The 17,918-nt window shown below is 38.3% G+C and overlaps 1 protein-coding gene across 1 annotated transcript in view; it reads left to right on the top strand.

The window, feature by feature from the left end:
• The window catches only part of PLD5 (phospholipase D family member 5), a 161,879-nt gene that overhangs the window by 37,710 nt on the left and 106,251 nt on the right, over positions 1–17,918 (top strand). The window contains 2 exon segments of the mRNA XM_064158637.1: positions 873–925; positions 927–956. Of these exon segments, the coding sequence (XP_064014707.1) occupies positions 873–925; positions 927–956 (83 nt within the window).

The following is a 17,918-nucleotide window of genomic DNA, read 5'->3' as shown; positions in this document are numbered from 1 at the left end:
TACTGTCTGATTTGATTCCCTCTGCCTCCTCGTTTGCCATGTCTTATGGTGTTTGATGCAAGGCCTATGGAGTCAGGACTTTCTTTGTTGTTTTTTTGTATCACACTCATAACAGTAATATCCTGGATTGCTGTTGAGAACTTTAAGACAGTAATATTAACTAATTAATTAATCGAAGTTACAACATCACAGATATTTCTGTGCCATATTCTTGAGAGGTGTAGGAGTAGAAACATGTAGTAGAAATGCCAGTTGATCATTTAATCCCTTTGTAACTTACCACCTACACTAGAAAAATTAAAAAGGTGTTTTGTTGTGTTTTGTTTTGTTTTAAAGCCAACAGGGTAGCCACATTGCAGATCAAAGATGCTTTTAGCTAACCCAAAGGGGCATTTGGCTGCTTTACAAAAACACTGTGTAATTTGGCTAAGTTAGGAGCTTTGGCTTAGGAAGGTCCATGTTTGGAATAACAGGGTGTGCTGCAAGTCAAAATTCAGGTGTCTTGGCAGAGGTGTATGCGTAATCTGGCATGATGCCTTTCTGCACTGTGCCTAGCTGTAGCAAGTGCTAAAGTCCCTTGTGAACAATATATGAATCTCATTTTGGAGGAAAAGAGGAAAAAAAAAAAAAAAAGAGGAGGAGGGAAGAGACAGCCAGGATTTATTTTAACATTTAGTGGATATAAAAAAAGTATCGAGAAGCAAAACATTTCCGTGAAGCACTTGCTGTGAATATTCTGCAACTTCTTGTTGCAAACCTCTTTATCACTCAGATTGGCTGATTTCCAGAGCATCAAGACTAGGAATTGAGGGACTGAAATGTAATCAGTGCTGATACATTTTAACCACATAAAACATTCTCTGCTTCCAAAGCCTCTGTGTCTCTAGTAAGCAGTGCATCAGCAACAGCTCCTTGCTGCTGGACTTCAGAGACGAGGAAAATACCGGATCAGAATGGTAAGAAGCTCATTACTACTTTTCAACAGATCTATGTTATTACTTTGAAAGGAATGCTTAAAATGTGATTAGGGGATTAGTAAGGATCAGTATTTAAATCAAGAAAGCATGCCTAAGATAGGGTAGCATTATAAATGTTTTAATGGAAGAGATCAGCAAAGCAAGTTGGTGACAAATATCCTTGGCACTGAACATGTTGTGCAGCTTTATATGAAATCTTTAAAATTGAGAAGCACTGCTGACTAGAATGTGATGTAAAATGTAAGCCTGTCTGCTTGTATTACTGCAGAAGGACAGCTGAATGGTCTTTTAAAATAATTTTGCATTAATAACCACTGCCACAGACTTTATGAATACAAATAGAGATAGACCTCTGCTGCCTGCTTCTACAGGATGTATGTTTATATGTTTGGTGGTTGTTTAATTTTTATTCCTATGGTGGATTTAGGGTATTGATTTTAGAAAGAGTCAGAGATGCTCAGTACACGCCTGTGACTTTGAGGGAGCTATGAAGTTTTGTTTGGGTTTATTTTCTGCATTTTCAGTCTGTGAAGACCTGTTAGTTACATTGTGCTTCTCTAATTGTTTAATGGGAATGATAATCAAGGAGAACTTAATAGGATAGAGCATTTCTTCTTTGTAGCAATTTCAGTAGTCTGAAATATCAGAAGTAGAATTTGAACTATGTAAATAAAATCTAAAATTATTGTAAATTGATGCCAATGCCATTAGTAGTTTAAACAATGCCTGAAGATACAATACAAATACTCCCACTAGCAGTTTTTGTTGTATTAATTAATTGGAGGGGGAATGCAAATCTTGGGTGTGTTTGCTCCCAAGGCTCACTGTCAAGACTATGCCTGATGCATATTTCAATTAAAAAAACAATCTCCCATATGAGAATTCAGCTATTCCTTTTAAGTGCATATAAAGTCCAAGAATACATTGATTATGAAATAAGAGTACATCAGGGTGAAAGGAAAACAAATCACTAAACAAGTCTGAAGAGTGCTGAAATATGCTTACTTGGTAGCCCAGCTGATGTGTGGGAAATTATTCTTTTTGTGATTCAAATAGAAGAGATTTAAAAAAGAGCAGCTATGGGAGTTGGAAAAGTGTACAGCAGATGTGAGACTGATTTCTGTATTTTTTAATCTTGCTTGTATATCTGGTGGTGTTCAGTGCTGTAAAAATTAGAATGCAGGGACTAAAACTATCACTGAGTGCTTTCTGATCTTGTCCTTTTTAAGTGGTTTCCCTGATTGGCAAGAAATAAAATACTAAAGTACAATAGATAGCAAATCATGTTAGCTTGGCCTGACTACATAGTCCAGGTTACAACTGTAAACACATTTTGATGTGTTAAGGATTTAGATTTTCCTTCTCAATGTGCGGCATAGATTACAAAACCAACAGCTGAATGGCAACCAGGCTGCAATCTTGGAAAGGTGTTTAGTATGAATTTAAGCATGGTGGTCATCACCACTGCTACAACTGCTGTTACTAGTTTCTTCATTAAAAATGCCCTGTGTTGAATAGCTATAAATACTGGTGTGGTACTGAAGAGGTTGTAGTGTGGTGTTGTTTCTTGTCAGGAAGGAATGTGCTTAGATTTAGTGTTATTTGATACAGGAACAGATTGAAAACAGGAGGTCTGGTTGTTTTTTTCCCAGACCTTAACTGTAATGTTAATTGTTATTAATAAAAGGGATTACATCTATTTCCAGGTGTATTGTTCTTTAGTTCCTGTGTAAATCACATAAAGATATTTTTCAGTAACAGCAAATTAAAGAAAACCTTTCCTTCTAGAAACATAACTTGCATGTGTTGCCATGTATTTGTTTTTGGCAGTGTTTAAGCTAAGCTTGCATTGTATCTTTCTTGACAGGGATTAGTTGGGTAACTAGTGCAGGGAGTTCAGAAGGGATCTATTTCGGTTTGTTGTCTGGGCAAGGATTTTGTGTATGTTGTTGAAGGAAAATAAAAAAGGGAAATAAAAGAGAGTTATCTGGCTCCTCAAAAGATGAAGCCTTGGTACTAATGACATAGCTAGCCTAAAGGGAAAAGTTGCTTGACTGCATTTTTGAAATTATCATTTCTTTTGGAATATAAATTCTAAATGGTGTTAAAGAGGCCAGAATTGAAAGCTGTCAAATTCTTTTGATACCATATTTGTTTTCTTAATTTTTTTTCCCAATAAGTCTAAGGAAGAAAAGCAAAATTACAAATAACAGAGCAACTTTATTTGAAAACTCAAAAAGTTACGAACGTGACTTTTGCAATGCTAAATTCTAATAAGGTATCATCTAGCATTAGCAAGAGATGCTGGGTAGGCAAAGTTTGGGTTTAAGTGTCTTTCTGGTGCAAAATTTTAAGAAGCCTGCTCAAGAATTTGATACCTGCTTCATCCAAATTAATTTAGTCTATGTACTTTTTAAAATCCCTGTGGTTAAATAGAACACTGATAATCTGCCTGAAAAGGTATTAAAAATGTATGCTATAAATGTGTAAGATATATATATCTGTGAAGTATGTTTTAGGAAAGGAAAAACAGCTTTGTGTCTGCTGTGGCAGACTGAGTAATATTTTCAAGTTCTACTGGCTGTTCTCCTACCTATTTTTTGGGTAAAAAGATAGTTTGTTCTTGTGGACATAGTCCACAAGAGCTACTCCATCCTAGCTCTCAGAATGCTACTACTAGAAAAGTTTTGATGTATTTCTTTAGAGGAAATCTGGTGCAGTGCAGCTTTGGTGAAATCACAGGCGCTGTGTGTGTGTTTAGTAATGACTTATATCTCAACTAACTTTTGGGACAGTTTAGTTTAGGTGATGTGTCACAGCTTTGCGATAAGATGTTTACTACAGTGTACCAGTAAGTCTCTGCACCATTCTAGAGTGAACTGCACACTTGCATGATCCATGAGTAGTTTGTGAAGGGCAGGGATCACCACTCTGACTTTTGTTTGAAGTGTAATGCTGAAATATTTTCAGGTATGTAATAGAGATTATTCATCATGAAATAAACTTGTCTTTTGACATCTCATATCCATGTTTATGAAGCTGGAATATTTTTGGTGAAGAAAGTGTCAGCAAGCAGAGTGTGCTAGTTTGAGCCTAGCTGGAATGTTTTGGTGAGAAGAACTAGATTACAGGCTGTGAAAAAATAACAATGGTGATGTCTACTGCACTCATAGGCTTGCCGAGATGTATAAGGAAAAAGAACACAAACATAGATGACAGAGTTGCTCTCTGTCTGGGCTTTGGGCTGAATTTCTCTCTCTAACCTAACCTGCTGTCTTTGTGACTAATCCATCTGCTTCCTAACCCCCCTGGCCAACCCTCCAAGCTACCTTGAGCATTAGGCAAAGTCTTGGGTAAGGTAGAGGGATGAGAGAAGGTGGAAGGGTGATTGGGAGCCCCTCCTGGGAACTCAGGTTTCTGGGAGGGATGATGTGTTTCTGTATTACTTTTAACTTGTATATTTCTATAAATAACTGCATATACTGTAAATATCTGCTTGTATATTGTGCTAGCTGTAAACATACAGAAAGCTTCATTCAATTTCCAGAGCCACTGAGTCTAGTCTGGGTGATTTTTCCAAAGTGTGTGGGAGGCAGGTAACACCCAAACCATCACACAGGGCTTATGAAAGGATTCCTAAATGGGAATACTTTTTTGGTGGTGATGGACTTGTTCGTTTGGGATTGTGTTTTTTTTTTTTTCCTGATTGTTTTTTTTTTTTTTTATGTAAATGATTGGATTTTTAGATTTTCTTCTTTTGATTCATTATCACTCTAATACGTAGATCAGGTTTTGCTCTCTGAAATCCATCTCTAAAACCATGCCATTACACTGGTGGTACAACTTAAATGAGTTGCTTTCAGGAAGTTATTTGCTGTGGTTTATATGATGTACTAGTATGTCTGCTGCATCTGTGTTCTAAACAGAATTCTATTCCTTCACCCATACAAAGAAACTACTGTAAATGAATGCTTTTAGCATTAATCCTCCTGTCATGACATGAAAAATGAAGGTTAGAGAAAATGAAGGCAGAGGAAAAGGTCAGTCTGGTCTCCCGGTGAAATATAATTGATGGAAGCCACTTCCTAAGAAATAGAGGTAAAGTGAGAAGGTATCTGGATAATAGATCTTTCTTTATATCTGTTTGTTTGCATTGCTTTGCTTTGCAGTGTTTTAGAGAAGACAGAAATATACTGACTGCTTTATACCCACTGGATAGTTTGCAATTGTAAGAAGAGCCAGGTATGGAGCTGTGCCCTTAAGGATGTATTTCTGGTGCTTATATAGGGAATGTGCACTGCTCAGAACTGAGGCTGCATAATCTGTAGAGGTGGGAGGCAGGATGCACAGTTTGGCTGGACTTTCAAGCTCGTTCCACTACACAGGGTGGTGATGGAAAGCTACCAGACCTAAAGGAATTCTCTAGAACTCACACTTGAGTTTTCAGGGTACATTTTACTGAAACATATTTTCCAATATTGCTATGTCACCTAGGGATACAGCTGCATAGCTAGCCCTACTGTATCACAAAGTTGACAGCTCCAAGGTGAGTGCCATCTACTCCACTGGAACTGTGCCAGAGGTTCTGCTTTTCCTCGTCTTACCAAGATGCAACACAGATGTATGACTAAAGCTTTTGGAAGGAGATCCATGGCAGAAGTTTGGCAACCTTTGGTGTAGATCATTATTCATTTGAAGAGGATAAACAAAAAGCCCACAACACTTCTGCCTTCATTGCTGTAGTAAGATGACTTTCTTAGTAGTCATAGCTTTGACTTAGTAGTGCTAGTCTTTCAGGTAGGTCAGAGATGTTCCGAGACCATGTGTTACTCCCTCTTCTACCCATATGTGATAAAATGTGGCTTCTACACATGATTTTTATCATTCTCCCTGTCACAGGATATGAGATGATGCATGTGTGTGAGGCTGCTGACATAGCCCTTCCTATGAGTGGATGTACATGTGTGCAGTAACAGGGCGAACTCTGTTTTGTCCACGACATGGGTATTGATTTAAATGGTCAGGTGATGACTGAGACTGGAGATTCATTTGAGAAAAGCAACAAGAAGGAAGATGCTGTAGGATTAGGCTTGCTGATTGAATGTTTTCCCTGGCAATAATTTTAATAGTTTTTGTTGTAATCCTTCCTGTTTAGAAAGGAAAATGTTTCTGTAATGTGGTATAGATTCTATCAGCATTAGTTCTGGAGAGAAAGTTCCTGAAGAATATATACTTGAGTTGGCCCAGAGGTGTTGTATGAGCCATTGAGTCATGAGTAACAAAGAACTACTGCTCTGCAGGTGTTTGACTCGTTTAGGTGAGAATGAAGGATATTCCATGGGCTGAAACTGTTCTGCAAAATTTATGTCAGAAAGTTGTTTTTTTATTAAAAAAAAAAAAAAGGGTTGGGTTCTTTCCTGACTCCTCTAAACTTGTTGCATCCACTACTGTTAATTGTCTGGTTTTTCTTTTTGTATGATTGTCAAAAGTGATAAGCTTGTTAAAAAGAAACCCTTATTTGTCCCACTTTTCATCCTACTATTTCAGAACACAAAAGCAGCACTCAACATTTAATAATTCTTCCACTACAACACAGGTAGAGAGAAAATTGGTTTCCTTGCACATGCAAAGCATGAGAATAATTAGTTCTATAAGTGATGAGTACAGCGCACTAGGAATGCTATAGGCAGAATATATTAAGGCCTCTGCTATCATCTGGTTCCTGCAGGGTTGTCATAAAATGATTCTTGTAGTTAGCTGCTCCCTCTGTGCATTTGGGCTGCCTTTAGACTGCATTTCTTCTGTTCTTCAGTGCTAGTGTGGCCTTGTAGCCAGCAAGTGATGGCAAGTTCTCTTATCTCCAGCTGCACCTCGTGTATTTTCTCTTTCAAGGTCATTAATGCATTCATAATCCAAAGCTAATTGCTCAGTTTGGATTCCTGAGAAATTGCAGAAGAGTTTGAAATATTAAATCCTGAAAGAATCTTTTGTATTGGTGATCCTGGTAAATTTAATGTTCTTGCAGTTGGCAGGTAATTGTATTGTTAGATTTCCTAAAGGAGGCAGCTGCAGTCTTGGGTTAAAAGTTCGTTGGAAGAAAAAGTTCTAGGAAACTGTTATTATGGCTATAATTTTGGATGTATTGAGAACATGATCTATAGTAACAGCAATTCATTCCTCTGATGCTGGCAGTAACAGCTTTTGTAGTGGATGCCATTGCAGAAACCCATTGTTTGTTCATTCATTTGCAATAAAACCAAAAGAAAACAAAACACCTCCACAGGATTAATATGCAGAACATTTCTGATGCAATGTACAGTTAAGTGCTTGGGAGAAATAAATGAATCCAAGTGTGTGTACCAAGATAAATATGAATCTTGCTACAGTATCAATTTCAGAACTCCTTGAAGTCAAAGAATTCTGACTGAAGAAATTAATTTTCATGTCAGGCATCATAAAAGAGAGCATGCAATTTTTAAACTGTATTATAGGATGAAATTCAGTACACAATACTTTAGAATTTATCTGACTCTGTGTTGCATTAATGTCTGTAGTAGTTTTTGATTTGTTTATCCATTGTGAGTCCCAGAAAGCTATGCCTCTGTCATAAATCTGTCGATGAAGTTGGCTTCACTGTTGATTAGAGGTATTTTTTAGTAAAAGCAAATGTGAAAATATTTGTAGAATAATCTGAAGTATGAATAAAGGCTAAAAAATGACTAATTCGCAGAGATTTGCCATTAGAGTGGACTGCTTAGGGAGGTGGTGGAGTTACTGTCCCTGGGAGGTGTTCAAGAAAAGCCTGAACGAGGCACATAGTGCCATGGTCTAGTTGATTGGATAGGGCTGGGTGATAGATTGGACTGGATGATCTTGGAGATCTCCTCCAACTTGGTTGATTCTATGATGTACAAAGACCTTAATAGTATGATCAGGTTTAGAAACCTTGTGGGTTCTCTAGTGGAAGCTTTTACAAGTAGTGTGTTTGCTGTGGATTACTGTAATGGCGCAAAGCGAGTGAAATATTCACTTTGATCTGTGTCAGTGGTGGTGGGGAAGCACATACAATATATGCTTCCAGTCAAGGATGGAGAGGGAGTAGGAGGATTTTTCATGAACATTATAATTAAATGCATTTACTTAAAAGATACTTGCAAGATACTACTTAAGAAAGTACTTTATAGAAATAGGTAATTATAGGGGAAAAGTAACTTCTCTGGAATGATAGTATGTGCTGTTAATTTACCAGCTGTGTAAATCTGTTCTGAGTAGTTTGTTTGTTTCCTGTTTATAACAGTATTTTTTTCTAATAATCTTTGTGTCTTCAGAAAGGAATTTTACATCAACATTTTTATTTGGCATATTACACTCTCATTTTAATACAGAACGTACACAAGTTAGTGTTGTAAGGGTTTGATTTATAGTTTAAAGATTATTTTCCTGTTATGTGAACTATAAAAACTTTCCAGAGATGTAGATTTTTTTGTGCAGTTACTGCAACTGAAAATGTGTGTATCTGCCACTGTTATGGTTCATACCTACGTTTTTCTGAAGGTATCACCACTAGGTCATAATATTAATTCACTTCCTGCTGAATACTGTCCTACCTAGAAAATAATTCAGAAATGAAACCAGAATCAGTTGCTTAGGGGTAAGTGGCCACTGCCTATGTTGTGTTGTGACTTTCCTGGGACTAATCACATTCTGAATAGACAAAAAATTACTACAGTTCCTGATCCTCATCCCCTCTGCTCCTCCATTTTCTGTGGAAAGAAAAAGTGTTCAGCGGATTTTAACTCCCAACAAGACTTTAGGTAGCATGTGTGAAGACATTTGTTGACAAGAACAGGCAACTTAGATGCACCTAAACAATCTTGGTCAAAAATGCACGTTGTTGGCTGTGTTCTTAGAGTTGCTCAAGGAAACCTTCATCAGGAGATGCTCAGGTCTCCTGAGGATGCTATCTGTATTGGCCCTCAGATAAGAGATGCTATGGGAGGAACAGGGCTAAGGCTGGTGCTCACCACCCTGCCTCTGCTTGTGAATATTGTGCTTTGCTAAAAGGTTGCTGTATCTTGCTCTTAGGTGTAACTGTAGTGCAGCAGAAAGTGTATGCTGAAAAAGAGTTGGCACAGCAGTTTAGACATGGAGGAGGGTTCGTTAAAACCATCTCCTTAACTATTATTTGAAAATCAAACCCCAGTGTAACCCATGCCATTATAACTGGAAAATGGGAGTTAACCAGTTGTTGTGTTTTGAAGACAGGCTCTTTCCAGCTTGGTTGCTAGTAATCTTTGCTACTCAGTAAGAATTATGTCAGGATATTGCAACTGCACTGTACAGGGACATCATAATAACTGGAGCTGAGCTTTCTTGCCATTTCACTGAATCACAGAATACATCTGGTTGGAAGAGACCCAAAGATCTTCTAGTCCAGCCTTCAACCCTGCACTGGTTCTGCTCTGTATTTTGTTATTGTGTTGCACAAAATACAGAGGGGAGATTTTTGACCTGGACTGTCTCTTTAGCAGCTAGTGGAAGGATGGTGCAATCCATGAGCACCGATTTCAAAGAGAAATCCTGACCAAGCCCGTGCAGCCCAATTTCTGCCAGGTAGAAGAGATATCATAACCTAAACCAATATAACAGTCTGAGTGTTTAAAAAAAAAGTGCTGTTTGTTTTTATAGTCAAAGTGAGACCCACAGCTGTGTTTGGCAAACTTGCAGAAACTAGATATGGAGATTGTATCCTGAGCTTACGTAGGTCTCTTATTTTGGGTAGAGGTACTTTCTGCCGAGTCTCTGATCTTGGACTGTGTTACGTAGATGTGTATATTAAATTAGAAGCATAATTTCTCAATGGACAGTGTATTCTGTAGAAATGGATGGAGGACATGGCAGATGGTGCTTGGTTAAAGATTTGTACTACCTTCAATGCCTGACACTCACTAGGTTGCAGTGAGAAGCATATTATTTATTGTGTTATAAACACTTCTATCTTCAATTCTAAAATAGCTGTTTCCTGGAGGAGGCTTGGAATATAAACTGATGTACCTGACAGTTAATTAAAATTCAGTGTTGTTTGTTCTTGCTTAAATTAGTGCAGAAAAGCTTCTAGGAAACACCATAGGGAATAACATTCTGAAGATTTCAAATTATTTTGAAAGATGAGAATTCCCACAACTCAGTTGCTTACAGAGCTGGAACATAGCTCAGATGCTTCTTTACCACCTGTCATCTTTTTTTTTCCCCCCAAATTTTTAGAGCATGTATTTTCTCTCTCTCATAAATAAATAAAAAAGCAATGAACTGCAGAGAGAACCTCTAACTTTCTTTTTTACCAAGCAGGTTGTTTTCTGAATCCCAGTTAGTGAACTACATGCACCTATTACTTCTATGATCATGTTATAACCTCCCTGGAAAAAGGCATACTCAATGGGAATACAACAATTTCATTAAGTGACACCAGCCATTGGCTGGCATTGTTGTACAAACCAAAGAAAAGCACGTCTGATTTTGTTTGTAATGAGGAATCACTTATTATCCAGCTAATACAATATTCTTTACCATGCACACAACCTCCCACACACAAAGATGAAAAATAATAGTATAAAATAAAGTTTTAAGCTACAACAGTTAAGTTTCCAGACATCTGATTCTTTGGTTTAGAAAACTGCACAAGATGTATCTATTCCTAAAATAAAAATGATTTAGATAGTCCAAATTCTCTTTTATGATTGCCCATCTGCCAGTGTGTGCATTTTATTCTTTGTGTGGTAAATAAAATTTCTAAGTAATTCTTTAAGCCATCACTGCACAGTTGATTACAGAGATGTCATGCTTGTTAATAGAGACAGACAGAACACAAAATGAGTGGTAAAGCACTTGGAGCACCCATGTAAGACTTTAAAGACAGGCTGTCCATCATGGAGAGAGATAGTTCAGTGGACGTATGCTCATTGTTGTCCACTTCATCTGTATTATTTCCCTGTTAGCTGTCTGAAGAAATGTGGATACATGCTAAGAGGGATGTGAGAGAATTTTCCACTCTCTCTTGTTGGGCTCATGCTGTTAATTTTCCCTCTAAATCAGACACTTGGATTTTTACCTGTCTTTTTGTGTTACGTTTTTTAGTAGAGTGGACTGGATTCAGACCTGTGTTTAGGAAGACATCTTAATGCTTAAATTTAGTCTCACCTTGTTCAGATTTTTGAAAGGTCACTTGTGCTTGAATCTGGAAGGTTGTGGGTGCTGACACATTGGCAAATCAAGCTCTGTCTGTACAGTATACTGAAGTTATGGGAAGGAGGAGACTCACTGACTTGTGTTCTGAAACTGAGGACTCACTCTTGCATACTTTGCTAGAGGTGCAGTTCATCAAAACAGCTGCAGCTCAGAACATCTGGAAGTGGTGCAACTCTTAAAATGTCTAATGTAAATTTAAAAATCTAATTTTAAGCAGGCAGATTTGATCATTCTGCCCTTGGTTACCCAGGAAACTAGTTAATTACCATGCATTTGCTTCACTCTGCTTTCAGCTTTTAAAACATTTAATATTTTTTCTTTTATTTTGTCTTAAGCTAATGTTTGTAGAAAAGGCTGGCATGACAGCTCTGGCAAGTGAAATAGTCTGCCTGCCCACGGAATATGTGCTCCCTAGGCAGTGGCAGTCCAAACTTCCTCGTGCTGTTTTATCAATGTGCTACAACCTTTACTGGGGGGAGTGGAGATGGGAAGAGATGGAGGAGGAAGTAGGTTGCTTTTCCCATCAAGCCTTTGCCACCAAAACATGTAAGCATTGCCAGAAAAAAAAAAACAACTCTATTTTCCATCCAGCACAGAAAGCAGTGCAGGTAAGAACTGGATGAACTCAGGCTCTGGAAACCTGTATCCAGTCTGCAAATCACAGTCAAGATCACAACACTGCTCCTGCTGCTATGTTGCAGTTGGCACTGGTGACAGATGATCTCATGAACTAAGAGTTTTCCTTGCTCAGTGTCAAGGGAAAAGGGTTTTCAGAGAGTTCTAGTGCTGAAACCTGCATCAGAAGGTCCAGGGATTATATTTGAAAGTGAAGGCTAGTATTGGGAGATGTGGGAGTTTACTCTGAACTGTTAAAATTGCAGCCTGTTGTGTTTCACTTTCCAAATGCTGATCAGTGTATGTGCAGTTAATTATGAACTTTGACAACTTTTGTTGTGATAGGTGTATGATACCTACAAGTCGTTTATGCCTCCTAGAAAACTCATCCAGGAAGCAGTCATTCTTTTTAGTAGAGGCCTTCTGGTTCAGTTAGTAGTCTAAAAATCATGGTAGATCATTGCCACAATCATACTGCTGTTGTTTAGTGATCACTGAGAATTAAAAGTTTCAATGAAAATGAGAAGGCAATGAGCAAGAATGGAGTGGATCCATGACATCTTTTAATTGTGCAAATGTTGGCTTTGTTACAGCTGAGAACTGAATATAGGAGGAATGTTCACATCATCCAACTACAGGCATCTGGCTTAAATAGATACAGTGCTTCATACAACCTGAAGGGAGGTTGTAGCCAGGTGGGGGTTGGTCTCTTCTCCCAGGCAACCAGCAATAGAACAAGGGGACACAGTCTCAAGTTGTGCCAGGGGAAGTCTAGGCTGGATGTTAGGAGGAAATTGTTGGCAGAGAGAGTGATTGGCATTGGAATGAGCTGCCCAGGGAGGTGGTGGAGTCACCATCCCTGGAGGAGTTCAAGAAAAGCCTGGCTGAGGCACTTAATGCCATGGTCTAGTTGACTGGCTAGGGCTGGGTGCTAGGTTGGAGTGGATGATCTTGGAGGTCTCTTCCAACCTGGTTGATTTTATGATTCTATAATCCCTGTTGTTTTGTGCAGCTTCCGTGGTTATTAGAGAGGTTATCTAGGAAGCTGTCAAGACCACCTCTATTTGAGCTATGCTTCTAAAGCAGATTAAATTATTCAGTCCAGGCTGCACATTGCTGCCCTGCCTCAGGACATTCAGCCTCATCCTCTTCCTCCAGCCAGTGCAATCTCTTGTAATGAATCACTTCCAGCAGTTACTTGCTTGAAAGCTAAACTTCAAGAATTTTGGACTTTTCAGTTGGAAGCTGTTGTCTGCTGCAGGGGAGACGTTTACAGACTTCAGTTTGCAAGGAATCTGTGATTTGGATAGTAAAGGCTAAAGTACTGCTAAGCACAGATGGAAGTGATAGGTTGTTAAGACTGAAAGCACAAAGGTGAACACTGGGATTTACTCTCATCACAAAATCCACTCAAGGGACTCCTGTTCTTTGAATACTGTTTGAATTACTGAACCATCCTTCATATTTTTTGAATTGTACTTTCAAGCTCATCACTTCAGTTCTGAGAAAATAGTTAATTCTTCTAGTTTTCCTTCTGCAGACTGTATAATACAAGCAGACTTACATTTTTGTTGCTCTACATTTAAAGTCCCTTATCAGCATCTAAATTAAGATTCACAGATGCTTTTAATGTTACTCTAAGAAATGAATGGTGTATTAATGTAACTTTTAATTGTGCTATCAGCATTGCCCTCATACATGTTGCATCTCCTTTAAATGGAGACAGGGAAAGTGCGTAGGAGAAATTAAAACACATCTCCTCTGTCATCTGAATTATAAAATACTCTTCCTACCCCAATAATCAGTATTTTAGAAGGCAAGGAGCACTATGTTTTGCTGTCTTGGTGCCTTTCAGGGGTTCTTAAGGTTTGGAAACCAGTAATCCAGGGAATAATTCCATAGCTAATTTGCACTTGTAGGTGTAATGTATGTGGGTCTGTTATAGAGATGTTAGAATGTGTTTATAAATTTAAGATTGAGATCCTGCTTCCTAACATTGTAGTAGTTTTCATTTTTGAAACCTAGTGAACCTGATTTTACTGTTAACTGATTATTTTTATTTATATTTTTTCCTGATGGTATATTTATTTTTTTAATACATCTGTTTCTGTGGTCCTAAGACCATAACCTGGCAAACTGAGTTATTCACAGAACTGATGTAGATTGTATATTTTTACTGCTGTGTAGTTTATCCACTACAAATCCCCTTCAAACCAGAATGAGGAAGTGACTAAATTCAGAGCATGAGAATGCTGTCAGATTGCAGAAGAGACTAGATTCTTGTTTACTCTGGGATTGGTCAAAATATAGTCAGAAATTGCTCAGCTACAATGGATTGCCTATATTTGTTTCTTCTCTGTTTTGGCCAGCTGCAGACAGATGTATTTTGCCTAGCCTAAGATAGTGATGACAGTTATCTTCCTTCTGGTTTATTTGGTTTATTGGTTGTTCATTCTGTGTAGGATGAACTTGTATCAATTACAGTCTTGTCAAGTTTCTCTTTGGACCAGCAGGATTTTTTAATTCACATAATGATTTTTTGCCCTACCAGGACAATAGGATGGAGTCCACTTGGAGGCCTATAGCTAGTGGGATCCCTAGGGCTCAGTAGTAGAACCAGAACTGTTCAATATATTCGTCAGTGACCTGGATGAGGAGACAGAGTGCACTGTCAGCAAGTTTGCTGATGACACAAAACTGGGTGGAATGGCTGACACACTGGGGGGTCGAGTTGCCCTTCAGTGAGACTTGGGCAGGGAGAAATTTAATGAAGTTCAACAAGGACAAGTGTAGAGTATTGCACATGGGAAAAAACAGCTTCAGGTATCAGTATAGGTTGGGGACTGACCTGCTGGAGAGCAGTGAAGGGGAAAAGGACCTGGAGGTCCTAGTGGGTGTAGTGTGCAATGTGCTCTCGTGGTCAGAAGGGCCAACGTTATTCTGGGATGTATTAGAAGAGCTGTGGTGAGTAAGTCAAGAGAACATCTTCCTTATGAGGAGAGACTGAGGAAGATAGGGGGTGTTTAGTCTGGAGAAGAGGAAACTAAGGGGTGACCTCATTAATGTTTATAAATATGTAAAGGGTTAGTGCCAGGAGGATGGAATCTGGGGGGATCTGTGGGAGTCTGTGATTTGTAGCTGACCCACAGAACCTTATTAAGTACTATTTCACTTTTGTTGCAGTTGTGATTTATTGATAAGTAGTTGTGGTTTTCTCTTACAGTTCCTGAGATCTGACAATATTTCAGTGATCCAGAAAGTTTGGGAACTACTCTTTTATGGTTTTGATACACAGTAGAATTTGCCTGGAAATAAGATTGTGCACATGTTTTACTGCTTTCAGGAGAAACCTTTAAATGCTAATCAATGTAATATGACAGTGCAAGATTTAAATAACTCAAAGTACTTCCAAAATGCTAACCATTATTTAGCATTTTACTGCTTTCTGATAAATGAGCAAATATCTGTATTTTGGGACCCCTGGAAGCTTATGAGAATTTCTGGCAGTATGGCACATGAAAAGTGGATCTCTGTGTGAACTTTGTAGAACTTAACAAAGCAATGATGGACAGCTTCTGATAAGTTATTGATAGCTTTAGATTGGGCATGAGACTATCATCCTGAGACTGAGATTACCAGATAAATCTCTTTCTTTTAAGGCTTTTACTATTTTAGGGCCTTGATGTTTAAATGAAAATTGAAGCTTCATTTTATTTTACTGTTTAGAAAGGACTTGTAATCTATTGTAAGTACAAATCCATGCCCAAAACAATTTTCCTCAATGACAGTCTCTCATAAGAAACTTTTATACTAAATAACTTTGTTTCTTTTCCTCCTAAGAGAGTTTACCAAATTGTTTGTTGTCAAAAAAAGAAAAAAAAAGCAAAGAAACAAAACCTTCCAGAAAAATATTGCCCTTCAAAGTAGGATGAAAGGTGATAATGTTTAGTGACACTTGGGAATGCAGTTACCCTTTCCTGGAACCTTCTTTGATGCATCATCATCACCTTTACTGGTGAGGTGCAATACACCTTCTCTCCTTTCAGGAATATTGAAGCATCAGTGAAAGCTGTGTGGATACATCATGTTACATTGCTGTGATACAGAATTAAGAAGCCAGAACTTCACCATGGCTTCATTCTATGTTTTATTTTACTTAATTATGAAAATTCCAAATTGGCAATGATTTAAAAAAAAAATCTCAATTACCTAATTTAAAAGAAGAATAAATCTAGCCACAAACTCAAGTAAGTCTTGGTGGTTTTCATGGTAACAGCCATGTATCTGTATGGATTTTACCTTTTTTTAATTTTTAAATCATGACAATCATATATATATATATATATATATATATATATATATATACTGGATATCATAGTTAATCTTTAGAACTATCTTCTGATTGAACTGAGACTTTTGTGGTCAAGGCTGTGTGTGCAAATATGCGTGTTCATGCATCTTTTCCCTTCTCAATGAATTCTAAATCCGTTGGTTGACTTAATATGAAAATAAAGGTGGAGGTCTTCAAGAGGTTTTCCAGTCAAGTGTTATGAAGATCACAGGATGTTAAGGATTGGAAGGGACTGATGATTTAGGAATAAAGTTGTAGCACTTCCTAGAAAATTAATATGTTTGACCCCACCAAAACTTGATCCTGCTTCTGGTGCTAGTGTTTTATGTTCCACTTAAGATATCTGTTCCCTTCTCTGGTTTTGACACCTGATCTCCTTTTTTCCTGGACTTTTCCATGCATTGTGTGAAGAAAGAAATGTCTAAGATGGCAGGACTGAGAAGGGGCTTGTTAGTGAGAATGAAAATGTGATAATGATGAATTATTTTGAGGTGTGGTGGAGCAGGCAAGGAGGAAGTGTGGCCGCAGGAATCCAGCAGAGGCAGGATCGGGGTACTGACGAGTCTTCACAGTCCGAGTTAGCTGCAAGCAGTACGCTTTAGTGAGGCAATACAGCAGCTTATATGGTACTTGGAAGAGGCATGCACAACTTAGTTTGAGATTGGTACAAGTGGAAAGTACAGATTGGCTCAAAGTTATGTGTAAGGTATAGATAGGTCAGTTGATATCAACAACCTATAGGAGCCCATCCCCTGCAGCTGGCGGGCTCAGCCTCCTGCAGCTATGCATGAGGGGAGCCACCCAGCACCTGATATTCTGAGTCCAAGATGGACTGCCCCAAGGACACGGGGCAGCATGGGTTTGCTTATTGCTTACCAGCTCATGTCCTGTTAGCAAGAAAATTCTGCCACAAGGAACCACTGAATGTGATTGGAAGGATGAATGAAAAGAACATCCAGAAACAATTTACATTGTGCTTGCATTACCCTGAACAACAAACCAACCAACAAAACCCCAACAAGCCAGAGTCAAACCACTGCCCTCAACAACAAAAGGGAAAAAAAAACCAAAACGAAACTCAACAGCAGTGTTCCTCTTGGTGAAAGAAGAGTAAGCAAAGCAGAGCCCCTGGCACCCCTCTAAAGACTGTCAGCTGCCTTCATGAGATGCAGTGTGAGAGCGGATACTTCCAGTCTGGCTTTCTTCACAGTGGAGCTTCCACTGCAGAATAGGGGTCTGTGCTGCTTTTGGTGACACCATGCTCTTCAGTCCTTTGCTCACTGCAAGAAGGGTCATTTGGAATCATAGACAAGTGTCAGATACAAAGGAGGCAGACTTTCTGCTTCATGTTCATTTTCTGCAGAAATTCAGGAACCTTGATACAGAGAACATCATCAAAGATTTGGGCAGGCAAGGAATGATCTGGGCCAAATAATCTTTCTATCCTGTTTCCAGAAGTGTTTTGTGTATATAATTTTGAGTTCCTAGAAGCCAAAGTCAATACAGCAGTCTCATCTTTACTCATAATGTTACATATTTTCTAGCCATTAAAGGAATTATCCATCAGGTAGAATTAATTAAGATATAGAAGTTACAAGTGCTGTCATTTAATTCAAATACAGAATTTTATAGAATGAAAAACATGGTAGCTGAAGTGCCTCTCAAGTATGCCATAAGAAAGAAAGCATAGATCAGATACACTAATCACTATAATTAACTATTTTACCTTT

The sequence above is a fragment of the Pogoniulus pusillus genome, chromosome 18 (assembly GCF_015220805.1).
Source record: "Pogoniulus pusillus isolate bPogPus1 chromosome 18, bPogPus1.pri, whole genome shotgun sequence".
In the NCBI taxonomy this organism is placed as follows: Eukaryota; Metazoa; Chordata; class Aves; order Piciformes; family Lybiidae; genus Pogoniulus; species Pogoniulus pusillus.
This window is presented reverse-complemented; position numbering and strand designations above follow the sequence as displayed.